Source organism: Mustela lutreola, chromosome 3 (assembly GCF_030435805.1).
Source record: "Mustela lutreola isolate mMusLut2 chromosome 3, mMusLut2.pri, whole genome shotgun sequence".
Lineage (NCBI taxonomy): Eukaryota > Metazoa > Chordata > Mammalia > Carnivora > Mustelidae > Mustela > Mustela lutreola.
In genome coordinates this window covers 42,574,132-42,594,649 of record NC_081292.1, presented here as the reverse complement: position 1 = coordinate 42,594,649, position 20,518 = coordinate 42,574,132, and the positions used below count along the sequence as shown (strand labels likewise).

Here is a 20,518-nt window from a genome sequence, read left to right as displayed (position 1 = left end):
GTATATGCTCTCTATATGAAGTCAAATGCTCAGAGAATTGTTTGCTAAACATGAAAATGGAATGAGGAGATACTTAATCTCAAAAAGTGGTTCTCAGTTAAAGGGTACCTGGAAACATTCTCACCTACATTAACAAAAATAATAACTATCATTTATTGAACACTTACTATAAGGCTAGTCCGAACAAGTGTGCTTAGATCAGACTGCCTCTTTTGGACAAGCTTAGACAGGTATTGCCAGCTTTTTTTTTACTGTTTTGGGATGACTAGCCCCTTCTACTCACACAGATTTTCTCCACAAACAAGACACTATAGTGAATGCCTGTCTTTTATAGTCTGCCTTCTGCCGTACTCAGATAACAATACCATTACAATCAAAGCCAGAAAATTCCAGCAGAAGTAATTGGGTTTAATTACATGGTATTCTGGTTATTGAATAGTTCTTGAACCTTTAGTATGTCGACATGGAAACCTAGTCATTTTAGAGAACAGAAAGAAAAGTAAGTTTCTGGAACAACAAAACCAAAGACTATCCTAAAATATGGTAACCACACTGAGCCGTGAGCATTCCATGGCTCTGCCTGGGCATTTAGCCTCTTCAAGCTTTTTGCCATATCTACATGACTTCCTACCCTCCTGAATGATTTTGATATCAGACGGTTTTTAGCTACCCTTCTAAGCTCTTCAACAACCACAATAAAAGCCTCTGTCACTGGGGTGCTTGGGTGGCTCAGTGGGTTAAAGCCTCTACTTTCACCTCAGGTCCTGATCCCAGGGTCCTGGGATTGAGCCCTGCATCAGGCTCTCTGCTCAGCAGGGAGCCTGCTTCCCTTCCTCTCTCTATGCCTGCCTCTCTGCCTACCTGTGATCTCTGACTGTCAAATAAATAAAATCTTTAAAAAACAAACAAACAAAAAACCTCTGTCACTTGGTCTTAAGAGTTCCTTGATTTTCTCAATTTCAAGGACCTTTCCTCCTCTTGCACACCTTGATTTCCATTCAATTCCACTGGCATTTATTGAGCACAGACTGTGTATCAAGCACCTTGCCAAGGTTCCTGAGAGATTGGGGTGAAGAGTCCCCTTTTCTCAGGATGCTTATACTATAGCAGAAGAGACAGGGCACATGCCATCACACACAGGAGGACATGTAGAGAATGGAGATTAAGAACTGGGTTTCTCAGTCAGGCAGATCCAAGTTCAGATCTCAGCTCTGCCATTTCATGACTGTGAATGAGTTCCTTATCCTTAAACTTTTCCATTTGTAAGGTGAAGATAACAGTACCCACCATTCAGGGCCATTTTTGAGGACTAAATGACACAGTGCTTGTAATTCCAAAGACAATGTAAGAAGAAAACCAAAGAGTAAAATAAAATAATGTAGAAGGCTCTGTGTTGGAAGTTCCTGCAGGCAGTCTTTCAGCCCCCACTCAGCTGCACAAGAATGAGCCTTGAGTCTGGAACCCTTCCTTATCAAGAGTTAAAGAGCCCACACAGACTGCACCTGGCCTGTCACCTTATGTGGGAATAGCCTTCCTTGTTTTGGGCTCACTAAGTACTCTTGTATGTGTTTCAAAACATCTATTATATGTCACTTGGTCAACCCACTGTTGTATCTGCCCCCTGAGGAGAGGGACCAGGTTGCTTCCACTGCAGCATGAGAGGGGTATGGCACATAGGCCAGTTGCCTTGTGTCAGTGGCCAGGAGAGACCCACTGGCCACCGGGGACTGACACCTCTGTTGAAACTGATCCTGCTGTCTCTTTTCTATGTAAGTAAAGTGTTGTGGCAAACTTTTTACTTAGTGACTCCAACCTCAAGATGCAATGGGTAGAAATGTTTGGAGTCCTCCATGAGACTGGTTACTGGTGCATGTAACAAAAAAATTTTGTGGACACAAAAAAATTCTGTCTCATGACTGGCTAGTGCCTACTCCAGGCTTAACCCACATTACATTGGTCCTCTGCCCCCTTTGTAGGCATCAAGTGAGAGAAGACAGCATTGAGATCCCCTCAGAGTTTAGAAGTTGGTAATAAACTAGAGAATGAAGGAATGAAGCAAGTTTTGATTTAATCTTTTCCATTGCAGCAAATTGTATTAAATGACAATGTATAATGCAGAACTCCAGATGCTAAGAGACAATGGGGAACAAAATTGGACATGGTTCTTGCTCTCATAAATCTGGTCATACAGGAAAGGACAGGAAAACTAGTGAATTATTCAACTGAATGTGAATTTATAGCAGGGACAAGAGCTATAAAAGGGAAATACATGATGCTGTGAGAGTATTTCATAAGAGGGCCTGGCCTGATCACAAAAGGTAGGAGGAGTTTCTTAAAGAAGTGGCAGATGAGTTGGGAAGAAAAGGGTGAGTTAACAAAGTAAATAGAAATTCCCAGGGAGGGGGAGGAAAGAGGGGTGGTTCATGCAGAGAGGTGCACTGGCTTAGCAGCATTTAGAAAACCAAAAGAAAACCAATGCAGGCAGAATGCATGAGAGTGCACAGGACAATGAAAGGATGAAGGAAGAATCAGACCCTGCTGGGAGTTGGGGTTCATGCTCAAGACTTTGAGCTTCCCCCTGGAAAAAACAATGAACTATTTTAAGCAGAGAGGTGATATATTAGACTTGCATTTCAAAAGATTACTCAGGCTGAGGTTTGGAGAATGGATTAGAGGGTGGCAAGAGTATGTGTATGAGGACAGGTTAACAGGTTTTTTTGATTTCCAGTTTAAGGTGACAGTTTGAATACAGGTGTTTACTCCCATTCCTTCCAGAAATCCTAATGATAGAAAAGGAACTTTTGAAAGAAGCAAAAACATGCAAATGAAGATAACAAGAGTAGGAGGCAGCAGTGATAAAACTTTGTGAGCAGGAAACAGATGGATAGGTCCTAAGTTCTTTTGTGAATCCAGGAGGGCTGAATCTTAAATTGACATAAAAGGTAAGAAGCAATCTGATGTGCACCAAATAAGTCCTAAAGGCCTTAGAAGCCCTCAGTATCTTTTGCTGGGGAAGGAGGTGAAAAACAGTTAGCTGAACATTAATTTGTAAAGCACTAAAGACAGGCACTTAAGACTCCTTCTTTCTTTTTTTTTTTTTTTTATTAAGATTTTATTTATTTATTTGACAGAGAGAAATCACAAGTAGATGGAGAGGCAGGCAGAGAGAGAGAGAGAGAGAGGGAAGCAGGCTCTCTGCTGAGCAGGGAGCCCGATGTGGGACTCGATCCCAGGACTCTGAGATCATGACCTGAGCCGAAGGCAGCGGCTTAGCCCACTGAGCCACCGAGGCGCCCAAGACTCCTTCTTTCTAGTACCAAGAAACCTGTGTCTCCCCCACTAGAGCAGAAGACTGAAAGCTTATTCCCTGGAGAAAGTCTGACTAGGGGACAATGGGTACAAATGAGATCAGGGGTTCTATTATATAAAAGAAAGACAGTATGTAAATGATGAAACTGAATGATAAAACTCACACACTCTTTCCCCACTAAACTGGGCAGCCAGGCTTTTCTTTCTGGGGAATCTGATCAGCACTACAAGAGAGAAGAAAGAAAAAATACTGACATGGGGGGATGCCCGAAGAAAGCCCAGGCAAATCAGGGTACACATTGTAGCCCAGTCAAGGAGCCCCACCTGTCCTTCCTTCACTTGATATTAGCCAAAAGGCTGAGAAGCGATTCCCGCTGTCCTTAAGCTTCCTATTAGCTTTTTTTTTTTTTCCAAGATTTTATATTTATTTATTTGACAGAGAGAGAGATCACAAAGAGGCAGAGCAACAGGCAGAGAGAGCGGGGGAAGCAGGCTCCCCGCCAAGCAGAGAGCCTGATGAAGGGCTGCATCCCAGGACCCCGAGATCATTACCAGAGATCACCACTGAGGCGCCCCCTAGAGCTTCCTATTATCTTTTAAGTGTGCCCCACTCTAATATGCATACATTACATATATATGAACATATGAACATGCATATACATAGATATAATGCACATATACATAAATAACAAAAACAACATAACTGAAAAAACAGAGATTGTGCAGAGAGAAGAAAACTTTGAAACACTATCAGTTAATGTCCTCAAAGAGATAAAATATTGCATTGATGAATACCGGGATGTTATAGATGAGATATAGTCAGAAAATAAAAAAGCTCTTAGAAATTGATTAATAATAGTGGAAATGAAAAATTCAAGTGAATGTTTGACAGAAAAATCTTGGAAATTTTTCCAGAAAGTAGAGCAAAACAAAATAAATGGAAAAAATAATATAAGAAAAAAAGCAAAATAGTCTAGGAGGTCCAATATCTGAAAATAGGGCATCCGGAAAGAGAAAATAGGAAAAATGAAAGATATTCAAAGGAACAATTAAAATCAACAAGTGCTCAACAAAAAGAAGACAATGACACAACCGTGGGGTGCCTGAGTGGCTCAGTGGCGTCTGACTCTTGGTTTTGCCTCAGATCATGATCTCAGGGTTGTAAGCCGGGGCCCCACATCGGAGTCTACTTGAGATCCTGCCCCTCTGTCCCCTGACCCCTCAAATCATGCACATGCTTTCTCTCACTTTCTCTCAAATAAATACAATAAAATAGAAAAAGGCATTGAAATACCCCAAGACACAACACGGTAAAATTAAGAAAAATGAATACAGAGGAACAACCTTAAGACTTCCAGAAGGTAAAAAACAAATTTAAAAACAAAAGAATCAAAATGGAAGATTTTTCAATGGCCATGTAGAAATAAAAAGAAAAAGAAGCAGGTTTTTTTTTTAAAGATTTTATTTATTTATTTATTTGACAGAGATCACAAGTAGGCAGAGAGGCAGGCAGAGAGAGAGAGGAGGAAACAGGCTCCCTGCTGAGCAGAGAGCCCAATGAGGGGCTCAAAGTGGGGCTCGATCCCAGGAACCTGGGATCATGACCCAAGCCGAAGGCAGAGGCTTTAACCCTCTGAGCCACACAGGTGCCCCCAGTTTTTCTTTTTAAATACACCTCCAGGGGCGCCTGGGTGGCTCAGTGGGTTAAAGCCTCTGCCTTCGGCTCGGGTCATGATCCCAGGGTCCTGGGATCGAGCCCCACGTCTGGCTCTCTGCTCAGCAGGAGGCCTGCTTCCTCCTCTCTCTCTGCCTGCCTCTCTGCCTACTTGTGATCTCTCTCTGTCAAATAAATAAATAAAATCTTTAAAAAAAAAAAAAAATACACCTCCAAAATTCTGAGGGGTATTTCCAAACTAGAACTTCATACCCAAGAAAACTATTAAGTAACTGTGAGGGAAGAATAAAGATACTTGCAAATATGCAGGTCTCAAAAATTTACATCACATGCATCTTTTTTCAGGAAGTTGATGAAGTATTTACTCTATCCAAAGAAAGAAGTAAACCAAGAAAGAAGAGAATATGCAATACACTTAACCTGAGATCTCTCTTAAACACTCATTTTCCCCTTCCAGTTTAATAGATTGCATAGTCTTTTCATTCTTGGTTTATGTGTTTAAGAGCATAGATGCCTGAGGGGCACCTGGGTGGCTTCTCAGTTAAGGGTCTCCCTTCAGCTCAGGTCATGATTTCAGGGTCTTACGATCCAAGTTCCATGTTGGGTTCCCTGCTCAGTGGGGAGTTATCAGCTTTTCCCTCTCCCTCTACCCCAACCGCCAGCCATCCATACAGTATGCATGCAAGCATGTACACGTTCTCAAGTGATTGAATAATATCTTTAAAAAAAAAATAGATGCCTGAGGCAACTGAAGCAAAAATCAACAAGTTGGGCTACATCAGATTAAAAAGCTTCTGCATAGCAAAGAAAACCGTCAACAAAATGAAAAGGCAAACTACTGAATAGGTGAAAATACATACAAATCATGTATCTCATAAAGGGTTAATATACAAAATATATACACAACTATTACAACTCAACAGCAAAGAAACAATCTGATTAGAAAGGGGGCAGAAGGTTTGGATAGACATCTTTCCAAAGAAAACATACAAATGGTCAATAGGTACATGAAAATGAACTCAACATCACCAATCATTAGGGAAATACAAATCAAAAACCGCCTGGGTGGCTCAGTTGGTTAAGTGTCTGCCTTCAGCTGGGGTCATGATCTTGGGGTCCTTGGATTGAGCCCCAATCAGGTTCCCTGTTCAGTGGGAAGTCTGCGTCTTCCTCTCCCTCTGCCTGCCACTCCCCCTGCTTGTGCTCTCTCTCTCTCTTTGTCAAATAAATGGATAAAATCTTAAAAAACACACACACACACACAATGAAATCTTACCTCACATCTGTTAGACGGGTTATTATAAAAAATAAAACAAGTTTTGGTGAGGATGTGAAGAAAAGGAAACCTTTGTGTGCTGTTGGTGAGAATTTAAATGGGTACAACCATCACGGAACCTTCCACAGAGGTTCCTCTCAAAACTAAAAAGAGAACTATTATATGATCCAGCAATTCTACTTCTGGGTATTTATCTGAAGAAGATGAAAACACTAACTCAAAAAGATATGTGCACCCTCACACTTATTGTAACATTATTTATAAGTAACCAAGATATGGAAACATTGGAAACAACCTAAGTGTTCATTGATGGATGAATGGATAAAGAAAATGTGATTATATGCACATACATAGGAATATTATTCAGTCATAAAAAAGAATACAATCTTGCCATTTGCAACAACATGGATGGACCTTGAGGCATTACACTAAGTACTTAGAAATAAGTCTGACAGAGAAAGACAAATACCATATGATTTCACTCAGGTGGATTCTATTTTTTAAAAAATGACAAGCCCCTCTCCCCCAAACATAGAACAGATTGGTGGTTTGCCAAGGTGTGTGGGGGGGGATATAGAGTGGGTGAAATGGGTGAAGAGAGTCAAAAAGTATAAACTTCCAGCTATAGAAAAGTCACAGAGATGTAATATACAGCATGGTAACTATAGTTAATAATACTGTATTGCATATTTGAAAGTTGCTTAGAGTAGATCTTAAAAGTTCTCCTTACAAGAAAAAAATTTTGTGACTATATGGTGATGGATGTTAACTAGACTTACTGTTATGATCATTTCTCAATACATACAAATACTGAATTATATTATACACCTACAACTAATATAATGTTATATGTCAATTATACCTAAACAAAAAAATAAAATAATAATGCCTAACACTGAAAAATTGAGGTCTAAAATAGGTAATTGCAGTGATTCATAAGGGAGAAGGTAGCATTTTAAGGTGATAGTGATGTAGAGGTTAAGAAAAGTGAATTCAAGGGGTATTTGGGCAATTAATTCAAGGAATATTTAGTAGATTAAAAAAAAAAACAAGAAGTCTAGACTGAAATGGGAAGATGAAGAAAAGCATCGAAAGTGACTTTTAGATTTTTGGTCTGTATTTCAGGTAGGATGATGGTGCCATTAACTGAGATATAAAAAACTGGAAGAAGACAATGTTGGAGTTGGGGGAGTGATGAAGTTCGTAGGTTGTTTTGGAGACCTTGAATTAAAAATACTTCATTCCAGAGTGGAAATTCTGTTCAGAGCTCAGAAAAGATCCTTGGATATATATAAATACATAAGTCATCTCCCAAAACTGGTCAATGATGTCACAGATATGGTTGACATCATCCACAGGGAAACCAAAGTTTGAGAAGAGAAAAAAAGTCTAGGACTGAGCCTTTGGGGAATCACCATATAATATTTAGGTGAAGGAAGTTGAGCCAACAAAGGGCAAAGAGCAGGAATAACCAGAAAGTTTATTCTAGGAATAACCTGGAGAAAAGCTCCCTGTTCCATCATGGAAGCCAAGTTCAGTGTAGAATATATTGAATGTGATGCAGCAGTTCTAGTACAGACTAGAGTAACACCAAGAGTCTGAAGACTGGGAAAGAGAGCGGGGCTTAGCACACAAAGTGCCCTGATTTTAAGATCATGATTGCACTAATTCCCCTTTCTGACCACAACCTCCATTTCTGCACTTTGCATTTTTTCCCATCACATTATTTGTAATATTTTAATTAATTAATCCCCCTCATTGACTTACTTGCCTTTCCCCTTTCTTTATTCATGCCAAAGAAAGCACAGCCAGGGATTCAAGAGCAGCAGTAAAGAATCAGTTGGCTCTGGTATCAAATTACCTGAGTTAGAATCAAGATCCGAGCATGACCTTAGGAAGACATATATTGTTTTCTAAGTCTTGGTTTTCTTGTCTGTAAAGTAGAAGTGATTATAATGGTCCAATTTTGTTAAATGAGATATTACAGTGCCTGACACATGAAAACAAGCAATTAATATCAATTGTTTAAATTATTATAGGGGCCCAACTCCCACAAACAGATAATTCCTATAACTTTATTTTTTAAAAAAATTTCATCCATTTATTTGAGAGAGAGAGAGAGAGATTGAGGGAGAGAGAGAATGAGCAGGGGTGGGGAGGGCAGAGGGAGAGGGAGAAGCGACTCCCTGTTGGGCAGGGAGCCCACGGTGGGACTTGATCCCAGAACCCTGGGATCATGACCTGAGCCAAAGGCAGACACTCAACCAACTGAGCTACCCAGGCACCCCAATTCCCATAACTTAAATTTCTACCTATATTTTTTTCTATATTCAGTCAGAAGATTTTATCTGTTCCCAGACATTTCTTTTTTTTTTTTTTTAAAGATTTTATTTATTTATTTGACAGAGAGAGATCACAAGTAGGCAGAGACACAGGCAGAGAGAGAGAGAGGAGGAAGCAGGCTCCCTGCTGAGCAGAGAGCCCGATGCGGGACTCGATCCCAGGACCCTGAGATCATGACCTGAGCCGAAGGCAGCGGCTTAACCCACTGAGCCACCCAGGCGCCCCTGTTCCCAGACATTTCTATCTTCCTATAATGTCACAATCCACCTAGCCATCCTAGTCAGAAACTGAGTGATCCTTATTTTTGTTTCTTCTGTTTCTTTGTCCAAGTCATAACATTCTCATGATTCTTCTTCTGAAACAGCTCTTCCATTCATCCTCTCGTGCCTCTCCCTCCACCATTGCTTTAATTTTTTAATGTAGGTAAGGCATGGTGCAGCACCTATCTCATTATAGGTGTTCAATAAGCATTTGCTATCCCCTTTGAACTCATCCTCTCATGCATGGATTTTGTAAGCTGACATTAAACCATGTTATCCTAGTTTCATCCATTTCTGTGGATAATTCTCTCACATTTTAGCTGAGTGATACTGGATATGTCCTTAAACCTGGTAAATGCACTGTCTATTCATAGGGTTATTAAAAAGATTCAAATAACGCATATAAGAAGTTTAGCACTATACATGACACAGAGAAAACATTTGCTTTCATGTTTTAAAAGAACCAGTGGAGGGATGCCTGGGTGGCTCAGTTGGTTAAGCAGCTGCCTTTGGCTCAGGTCATGATCCCAGCGTCCTGGGATCGAGTCCCGCATTGGGCTCCTTGCTCGGCGGGGAGCCTGCTTCTCCCTCTGCCTCTGCCTGCCATTCTGTATGCCTGTGCTCGCTCTCTCTCCCTCTCTCTGACAAATAAATAAAATCTTTAAAAAAAAAAAAAAAAAGAACCAGTGGAAATATCTCTGGTTCAGCTCAGCTCGTCTTCTTCCTGTCTTAAATCTAAATGTTGGTATCTGGTTTGAGGGAAACACACTCAACTAATAGGAAAAGCCAAGGAAACTGCAGTGATGACTAACTGACATTATTGAAGGAAGACCAGGGACCACCTATCTCCAGACTTCTCATGTTTGTTTTTGTTTAAACCATTGCAAACTGGCTTAAACTATGTGATCTATTTACTTGCAGCAAAAATATCTCTAATGATACAGTCCCAATATATGTTTACAGTTTTAGCTAACATTCTTTCTGCTATCCTTGTATAAGTAGTTTATACAGTTGAACCCACAGTATCCACAGTTATGACAAACCTAACTGTATTTTGAATCTTTTCACTACAACTAAGGTCTTTATTTAGCTCTTTGGAGCAGGTTTTTTTTTTTTTTTTTTAAGATTTTATTTATTTGACACAGAGAGAGCAAGAAAGAGAGATATGCAGAGAACAAGCACAAGTAGGGGGAACAGCAGGCTGGGAAGAAGCATGCTCCCTTCTGAGCAAGGAGCCAGATGTGAAGCTCTATCCCAGGACTCTGGGATCATGACCTGAGCCGAAGGCAGCTGCTTAACCAACTGAGCCACCCAGGCGCCCCACTTTGGAGCAGTTTTGTTAGGTGTAATGCCCAAAGGTCTTAGACAATCACAGTTCCAGTGTCCCTGGTATACAATGTCAGTATCATCTTATTAACTAAAGGCAATAGGTTTGTCCTACATGTAGAATGCCAACATTTTTCTCTGTCTATTCCACAAAGAACCCACTTAATAAACTAAAAACTTAACAGGCTGTGGAGTTGACTAGATGGAAATAAATTCTAGTTCCACCACTTCCTAAAATGCTTTCTTTTTTTTCCCTTAAGATTTAATTTATTTGTTTATTTGAGAAATGAGAGCAAGTGAGCAAGAGAGGGGGAAGGTCAGAGGGAGAAGCAGACACCCCCCCCCCCCACCACCACCACCTCTGAGCAGGGAGCCTGATGCGGGACTTCATCCCAGGACTCCAGGACCATGACCTGAGCTGAAGGCAACCAACTGAGCCACCCAGGTGCCCAGAATGTTACTTTCTTGATCTTCAATTTCTTTCATTGTTGTTGTTGTTGTTGTTCTTCTTTTTTCTTAAAGGATACAAAAAGGGATAGTATTCCCTCAAAGGGTTATTATGAAGAATTAAGATTAATGCTGCCAATAACTTAATATAGTGCACAGTGTGGGACACAAGGAAAACCATCATGAATGGAAGCTCTTTTATTGCTTTAATTACATAGGAGGCAATGAGTAAATATTGCCTCAATCCCTTCCACAGAACATATAACAGTATGCACTTAATTAAAGAAAACTAGAATTAAAAATCATCCATACAAAGCTTTTGTAGATTAATCTCAACTATTCTGACCATAACCTTTCTGAGTCTGCATTAACATTTGTATAGTCACATGTTTTTTAAAAATCTTATTCAGATAAGTGATTTTTCACTATCAACTAGACACTCCAATAATGCATAATTACCCCAAAACGCTTTTTAGAATTCATCTTTAAGGAAGAGTTTTCAGAACATATTTTTCCTGTGTCCTCTACCATTGATATTAGTGACTGGGTTAATGCTGGTCTATTGGGGACAGCCACATGAGAAATACTAGTCCTGATGGGGGTTAATGGTTAAAGTTATCTAACTTTACTTAGATGTATTTTCAACAAGCATTAGGAATTGTGTATGTAGGGGCGCCTGGGTGGCTCAGTGGGTTAAGCCGCTGCCTTCGGCTCAGGTCATGATCTCAGGGTCCTGGGATCGAGCCCCCCATCGGGCTCTCTGCTCAGCAGGGAGCCTGCTTCCCTCTCTCTCTCTCTGCCTGCCTCTCTGTCTACTTGTGATTTCTCTGTCAAATAAATAAATAAAATCTTTAAAAAAATAAGAATTGTGTACGTATGTATTTTCCTTAATAGTGACAAATCATTTTTACTGCAAAAACATTGAGAAAGCCACATTTGTTTCAAGCTACTACTGATGACTAAGGGGCTAAAAATTATGCTGGGTGATTGTATTGGGAGAGTGGAGGGTGTGAAAACAAAATAAACAAAATGCAACAGAAACAGACGTGAGATTTAAACATTAAGACGTAAAATTTTCTTATACAATCTGTAAACTGGCTCTAAAGGTAATTCTAAAATATTTTTGTGGTAACAGCCTCCAAAGGTACTTGCTTTGAAAGGCAACATTCATGTATGCATAAATTAGGTTAAAAATTAGATTCCTTCTTTATTGACAAAAAACAATCTCATTATATATGCATGATTTTCTTGATCCAAAACAAGGAAACTAGAAACCCAAACAATAGTCTGCCAGGAATGATCTTGTTTTTTTAAGCCAGTCTAGCATTGCATATTTCAAATCAGTGGGTTTTCCCCTACTTTTCTGACAAACGTGTTTTGACAAATACAGTGTTGTAATGTCTTCTTTCATGCGAAAATGGCTTGGTCTGAATAAATTCTCATGTAAACATCATTCAACAGCGAAATGAAACAACTCAACTCTTTATTTGTGTAATAAACTCAGACACTGCCTTTGCTGTGGTATTCTGTTTACCGACCTCCTAAACTGACAGCGCATCACGGCAATGGGTTTGAAACACATTTTTATTTTTTATTTTTTATGTTATTTTATTTTATTTTTTACAGACAGAGATCACAAGCAGGCAGAGAGGCAGGCAGAGAGAGAAGAGCAAGCAGGCTCCCCGCTGAGCAGAGAGCCCGATGGGGGGCTCGATCCCAGGACCCTGGGATCATGACCTGAGCGGAAGGCAGAGGCTTTAACCCACTGAGCTACCCAGACGCCGGAAACACATTTTTAAAAGCCAGTTGCGGCCCGCCAGCCTACAGGATTAGCTTGCCTCTGTAACCCATCCTTTCAGACCCGCCGGCTTCCCGCGGCTTTGCTCACCTAGCAACCAGGCAGCAACTTCAGACACTTCCGGATCCCCAGACGGAGTTGTCCAATCGGCTCTACAGATTCGCCGCAGCGGCTGATGGGACGCCACAGACTGCGCGGCCGCGGGCGTCTGCACCATGGTGACGGGCAGCGGTGGGCCCGGGGTAGCCATGGCGGCTTGGTCTGTCTCATCCGCGGCTGCTGCGCATGTATTCCTTCTGCTGGTTTTCCCGCGAGTCTCACACGCCCAGACCTTCTCCTTCCCATTCCTGCAGCCAGAGTCCTGCGGCCACAACCAGTACTTCGATATCTCCGCGCTGTCCTGTGTCCCGTGCGGAGCCAACCAGAGGCGGGATGCCCGAGGTGAGACCGTTCAGGGTGGGCCCGAGCCAAAGCTCGAATACTCCGCCTTGTTGCTGCCCTCAATCCCTGGCACGTGTCTCTGAAACACCTTTTTCCGCCTGCGGGAAGAAATTTTCAGGAAACTTAACCGCCGAAGCGTAAGGGATGGGTTTCCTTGGAGGATTGCAGCTTGCACCCAGTTGAGGTTGGGGAGCCCAGAGTAAGCTACGCCGTGAGCCAGCGCCAGTAATGAATTTCTCCGCGTCAGTCCCCCGCTTCTCATCAGAGGGGTCTTTCGGGAGGCATCTGGAAAGTCGCCTACCAGAGACAGAAAAGAAATAGGGAATTAGCGAAGTATAAAGGAGGAGGTCACAGGACGGGTCGGGGAGGGAACGCAAAGGAGCGCCTATAAACTTTGTTAACTCTTTATTTTGCTTTTCTAATCCTAGAGACCTAGAGCTATAAGGGACCTTAATCGGGATCAGGTCCAGTCTCCTCATTTTACGGATAAGGAAACTGAAGCCCAGTTGATGTTGTAATATCTTATTTGTCACCTAAATTGTGGATCGGAAGAACTTTTGTCTCCTTGCCCTCAGTTTCTACCCGTGTATTTTCCCACTATATCGTGTGTCCTTAATATAGATTTCCTTAGGACTTATACCTTTTATTATCGAATATTACTAATTGCCCTTGAAGTCTCTTTAGATTAAGCTTATTTCTTTTTTCTTGAAACTTCCACCATTTGATCTTAGTTCTCCTCACTGAAACTGCTCAGAATAAGACTTTTTCCATATTCTAAAGTCTAGGATGTTTTTCAGTCTTGATTTGGTCACCCATGGTGTTAACTTTTTGCCATCTTCAAACTTGATATGTCCTCATTTAAGTCATTACATAAGACTGGTCAAGGCTCCCCAGGTGAGGAAATATGAATGAGAAAACGTTTCACAGAGTCTTAAAGTGTAAGGTGGTAGCTTCGTACTTACGAACCCAAATATCCTATGCATTCTACCACATAGACTCCTATGGGATCGGCTTCCACTTGATGTATCCTTAGAGAATACTGACCTTACCTATCCAGCAAGTTGAATAACGGTTATAAAGTCTACTGTCTGTTTAGAGAAAAATAGTCATTTATTTGAATCAGGATGATTTCGCTAATTAAGTTTTGTTTTGGTAAAGTAAATTTGAGATCATTTAATATATGTGTATGGTTGGATGAAATAGAACTGTAAAATTTCCCATAGCAGTTAGTGAATAGTTTGATTATTAAAATTAAAGTTCAGTACTTTAATAATTGAGTTCTGCTTGCAGTTAAAGTGGTAGGAAACAAAATACCTACTGTGTGCCATACACATTCTAAGCGCTTTCCATATAATAACTAATTTAATACTCATACCAAACGTATGAGGTAAGTACTGTTATCGTTCCCATTTTGCCAAAGCGGAAATCTAGGCACAGAGTTCAGTAACTTGCTGAAGATCACACAGCTAAATAGCAGAATTAAGATTAGAACCCACATAGTATGTTTCTGGATTTGCTCTTAACAGCTATACTGCTTTTTAAGATCTTAAGAATATTGAAAGTTTACCTATTTGGAGTTTTATTATTTTTATTTACCAAGGTCAAAATTGGCTCTTTTCTTTTTAGGAACTTCATGTATGTGTCTACCAGGATTTCAGATGATCTCTAATAATGGAGGACCTGATTTTATTTGTAAAAAGTGCCCAGAAAACATGGTATCAAATATTTACTTTAAAATAATTTTACTGTAAAAGGTAGTAAATTGAGTGTCTTTATTTTTTTTAAAATATTTTACTCATTTTAGAGCACAAGTTGGGTGAGGAGAGAGGGAGAGAGAATCCTTGAGCAGACTCTCTGCTGAGTGCAGGGCCCCATGCAAGGGCTCAATCCCAGGACCCTGAGATCATGACCTGAGTGGAAATCAAGAGCCACCTGCTTAACCACCTGAGCCACCCAGGCACCCCTTAACTGTCTTTATTTTTTAAGCTATGTTTTAATGCCATACTCTAATATATTCCCCAACTTTAAAATTATTTAAATTATTTTTATTTTTACTAGAGTAAATTTTGGGCAATCAGTGAAATTTTATGCAAACTTGGAAAAAACAAATGTATTGCCTTGGTTTTTAAAATCTGAAATTAAAAATGCAAAGCTGTGAAATTTGTCTTTATATTTTCTCACAGAGTGACTTTTTTTTTTTTTTTTAATAGATGAATGATACATATAAAGAGCAAGTTGGGATGTGTGTATATTTTGACTGGTACAGATTGAGTTCTGTCTTGGACCTGTTGTGTCAGCAGTCTTATAACAATTCATGTTCATAACGATACCTAAGGTGTAATAAGTTCATGAAATGCCAGTTGCATCATTAAATAGGTTAAATAATATCTGTTGCTGTCTTGTTAGTCATTATATCATAATTTTTGGAAAATTAGTGAATTAGTTACTATATATAATGATTTTTAATTAATGCAAATACATTTTGCAATCATTTTCAAAAATTAGGAGTCTTTGGATCATCTGGTGGCTCAGTCGTTTAAGTATCTGCCTTCAACTCAGGTCATGATTCCAGGGTCCTAGACTGAGCTCCACATCAGGCTTTCGGCTCAGTGGGAAGCCTGCTTCTCCTCCTCCCTCTGCTTGCTGCTCCCCCTGCTTGTGCTCACTCACTGTCTGTGTCAAATAAATACAATGTTTAAAAGAAAATAATTAGGAGTTTTATGAGGCAGTTATTTTGTAGTAATGTTTCTTCTCATCTGGATTAAAAAAATGAAATCTGGCAATTTAATAATTTAAAATACTATTAAATTAATTACTATTAAGTTGATAGTTTAATTTACCAGTTGTCCTGATTTTATGGCTAATTTGATTTAACTTATAAGTTTGATTACCACTTAATACTTATTTTATGTTTTTGGAAATAGTGACCATTGCTGAATTATCAATCATAAAAAGCTCCTAATATGAAATGGGTACAAAGCAAATTTATTCTTCAGTGAAATTACAAAATAATCATAATTTTTAAATAGTCCTCTCTAAATGTACTGCCAAATTTAGGAGCATTTCTTGATATATCCAGTCTTTTCAACCAAAATTAAAAATAATTTCTTACTGTTTTGTTATTACCATTTGTTCTTTTTGGTTACATCCATATTTGGTTTTGCCCCAGGTTAGGAAAAGCCATGTAAGCCCAATTTTGAATGATACCATATTTTATCAAAAACCTTTATTAATACAAACAATAGATAATTTATAATTTAACTTTATAATTATAATTTAACTTTAACAACTTATTTACATATTATTTGTATACCATAAAATTCAACCATTTTGAATCATAGTTTGATTTTGAAAAACTAATGTATTTGAATTATAAAAATTAGAATATGTTAGAAAAGGTAAGACCAAACAATTAATTGGCTATCTGTTGATTAAATCCTTTTGAATTTTGTTGTGTTTTACTTTTATAAATTGAAAAACTGAATGACAGTATTACTTTGAAAGTAAGGACTCATTTGAACTGAAAATCATGAAGAAGAAAGCAGTGTTGCCCAGAGTTAACAGTAGTCAGTACATAGTGATCATATGTAACTTGATTTTAGAATGTAAGCACTGTTTGGCTGTCCAGGAAATTTTTATGTGACTCATATGTGCATGATTTATTAGAATATTAGCTACAAATTATATACTATTGTGGCTTTTTGGAATTACATCACTGATCAAGGAGAAATTTTACTTTTGTTTTAATTTAGAAAGGTATTACTGAAGATGGCTGGAATTGCATTTCTTGCCCTGGCGGTATAACTGCAGAAGGAAAATGCCACTGTCCCACTGGCCATATTTTAGGTAAGAAGTAAATTCTTTATGAAAAAGTAGTAATGAATCTCCACTTAGCTGGTTTGAAAAGGACATTAATTGAAATAGCTAGGTGAACAGTATTTTTTTTAATTGTCTAAAATTTAATGATGTTTAAGACAATAGTAGCCATTGAGAAGAGAATAAAAAGCCCTCCCTAATTTAAAAAAATAAATTCTCAGGACACTTGGCTGGCTCAGTCAATTAAGTGTCTGCCTTCAGCTCAGGTCATGTTCCCTGGGGTTCTGAGATCAAGTTCTGCATCAGGCTCCTTGCTCACTGGGGAATCTGTTTCTTCCTCTGCCTGCCTGCTTCTCCTGCTTGTGCGCACTCTCTCTCTCTCTTTCTCTGACAAGTAAATAAATAAAATCTTTTAAAAAAATTAAAAAATATTCTTTTTAATATATGATTAGATTGATACTTCCTTAAAATAACATGATAAAGTATATATGTTTCAATTCAGAAGCCAACATGATGCTTAATAGGGACAAATGATAAGCATTTCTATTAATGTCAGGACCCAGATAAAGATGTAAACTGTGCACTTAGGTAAGTGAAAGAAATAGATGATAGGGTAATTAAAAAGGAGGTAAAAATCATTAAAAATTAATTTTTAATGATTTGATTATATGTTTAGAAAACCCAAGGGAATTACTAAAAATCACTATAAATAATAAAGGTTTTATTTATTTTTTTTTAAAGATTTTATTTATTTATTTGACAGAGAGATCACAAGTAGGCAGAGAGGCAGGCAGAGAGAGAGGGAAGCAGACTTCCTGCGGGGCAGAGAGCCTGATGTGGGGCTCGATCCCAGGATCCTGGGATCACATGACCTGAGCGGAAGGCAGAGGCTTAGCCCTCTGAGCCACCGAGGCACCCCATAAAGGTTTTAGATACAAATTTATTTTCCAAAAATTAGCAGCCGCCTTCTTTCTAAACAATTCTTTAAAATATATGAAAGAGGAAAAAATCTCATCTACAGTAGCAACAAAAAGAAAAAAATGCCAAGGCATAAATTTTAGAAGAAATGTATAAGATTAATCAATTGAAGAAATCTTAGAATGCTCCTGCAGTATACAAAAGTAGGCTTTAGTAAGTGAAATACGTAGGGTGTTCTTGAAGGGGAAAATTAAATATTACAAAGATGTCAGCTCTCCCAATACTAGTCTATTTATTTGATGGAACCCTGGTAAATTCTACTAGGATATTGTTTGTCTGTTTTAGAGACTACACAATTAACTCTAAAATTTATCTGGAAAAAATATGAAAAACCAAGAATATTATGAAAAAGGAGAGAGGAAACAACCCTATCAGGTATTATGCACATTTTATAGCCACTATAATAACATGTATGGCTGGCATATAGATTACACATACTAATGGGTGGAACTTAAAGTAGAGAATCAAGGGGCGCCTGGGTGGCTCAGTGGGTTAAAGCCTCTGCTTTCGGCTTAGGTCATGATCCCAGGGTCCTGGGATCGAGCCCCGCGTCGGGCTCTCTGCTCAGCAGGGAGCCTGCTTCCTCCTCTCTCTGAATGCCTCTCTGCCTACTTGTAATCTCTGTCTGTCAAATAAATAAATAAAATCTTAAAAAAAAAAAAAAAAAAAAAAAAAAAGTAGAGAATCAAAATAGACCGAGTATCAGTTGGAATGTGATATGTGATAAAAGTGGCATTTCTTGTCAGTGGAGAAAAGACTGATTAGTAGATGGTGTTGGGGAAACTTGGAAAATACTTAGTTTGGGTTTCAAACTTATTTCTTAAAGAAACATAAATTCCAGGCCAGTCAAATATTTAAATACTAAATATGATTCTATAATAGATTATGAAAGGGGAGCCTGGGTGGCTCAGTCGTTAAGCATCTGCCTTTGGCTCAGGTTATGATCCCAGGGTTCTGGGATTGAGCCCGCATCAGGCTCCTGGCTCTGTGAGAAGCCTGCTTCTCCCACTCCCCCAATTTGTGTTCCCTCTCTCACTCTCTTCTGTCTGTCTCTGTCAAATAAATACAACCTTAAAAAAAAAATCATAAAAAACAGGAAAAATTTTTTTAGTCTTGGGATGGAATAGGCCTAAGAATAAGGAGAAATCCAGAACCTATAGAAGGAAATATTGGCAAATTTGACTAAATACAAATTCTAAAATATCATGTAGAAAAATAATAAAGAACATAAGGAAAAAACCTACAAACTAGAGAAAAATTTATAATGCATACAATTAATAGAGGTCTAAGTTCTACAATATATATATAAAAAACTTCTATAATAATATATGAAGAAGAGGAAAAGCTAAATTTAAACAATGGCCAAAAATCATGAATAGACTGAATTCACAAACAAAACATTAAACAAGAGAAACAAGTTCAACATTGCTCAGAGAATAATATTAAAATTTTATTTATTTTTTTTTCTTTTTCTTTTTTTTTTTTTTTTAAAGATTTTATTTATTTGTCAGAGAGAGAGAGAGAGAGCGCAAGCATAGGCAGAGAGAGTGGCAGGCAGAGTCAGAGGGAGAAGCAGGCTCCCTGCGGAGCAAGGAGCCCGATGTGGGACTCGATCCCAGGACGCTGGGATCATGACCTGAGCCGAAGGCAGCTGCTTAACCAACTGAGCCACCCAGGCGTCCCTAAAATTTTATTTTTAAAATAAATTTTATTTTTAACCTACCAGATTTTATTATCAACTTTTTTTTTTTTTTTTTAAAGACTTCATTTACTTACTGGACAGAGAGAGACACAGCGAGAGAGGGAACACAAGCAGAGGTGGTAAGAGAGGGAGAAAGCAGGCTTCCTGCCTAGCAGGGGGCCTGATGCAGGGTTTGATCCCAGGACCCTGGGATCATGTCCTGAGCCCAAGGCAGATGATTCGCGACTGAGCCACCCAGGCACCCCTCAACATTTTTTTAAAGATTTTTTTAATATGACAGAGGGATAGAAAGAGAGTGTGTGAGAGAGCACAAGTAAGGAAAGCAGCAGAGGGAGAAGAAGCAGCAGCTTTCCTGCTGAGCAGGGAGCCTGATGCAGGGCTCCATCCCAGTACCCAGGATCATGACCTGAGCCAAAGGCAGATATGTCATTGACTGAGCCACCAAGGAGCCCCTATTATCAACCTTTTGAACTTTGATAGTGTTTGCAAGGATACAAGGTGGTAGTTATTCATATATTACTGGGGAATTATAAATTGGTGCACTCTCTGTGGAGAGCAACTTGACAGTATTTATCCGATGCAGATCATCACCCAGGTAGGCTTTATCTAGGAATTTCCTTTTCTAATGCAGGAAGATACATGTCTGAAGAATTATATGCATGGCTTCTTATTGCAACTTTCATCCTAAGACAAAATAGCATACACGATGTCAAAGTCTATTAAGAAGATGTTAGTCAGATAAACTGTCATACGTCCATGCAGGCATGTAGGATGCAGAAAAATATGGATTATTATATAGAAAAATAATGCAGTTCTTCAAGTATTGCTAAAGAAACAAATCCAAGATACATTAAAAATGAAAAAAAGCATAGAAAAGTTTCTATGTATTCACTCACAAACGTTTATTTGAGTACTTGCTGTTTATTGGTACTGTTTTCTGTATTTGGTGAGCTACCATTTATGCTTTCTAAAAATTACAAATTCATATGTGCTATGCATACCCTATTTCTGGAGGAATTTACAAGGAACTGATAACAGTCTTGCCTCCAGGGTAGAGAATTGGGTATCTGGGGGAAAAGGGTAGGAAAGAGACTTCATTTTCAAATTCTTCTGTGCCTTTTATTTTTTATTTGTATATTATTTATTC

General features: G+C 38.9%; 1 protein-coding gene across 2 annotated transcripts in view; it reads left to right on the top strand.

The window, feature by feature from the left end:
* The first annotated feature begins 12,306 nt into the window (after positions 1-12,306).
* TMEM67 (transmembrane protein 67) overlaps positions 12,307-20,518 on the top strand; it is a 50,496-nt gene continuing 42,284 nt past the window's right edge. For both annotated transcript variants that reach the window (XR_009351666.1, XM_059166028.1), the window contains exons 1-3: positions 12,307-12,875; positions 14,502-14,590; positions 16,628-16,721. Coding sequence is in view for 1 of the 2 variants with exons in the window: in XM_059166028.1 (XP_059022011.1) it covers positions 12,650-12,875; positions 14,502-14,590; positions 16,628-16,721 (409 nt within the window). In the remaining variant the exon portion in view is untranslated. The remainder of the gene's footprint in view (positions 12,876-14,501; positions 14,591-16,627; positions 16,722-20,518) is intronic.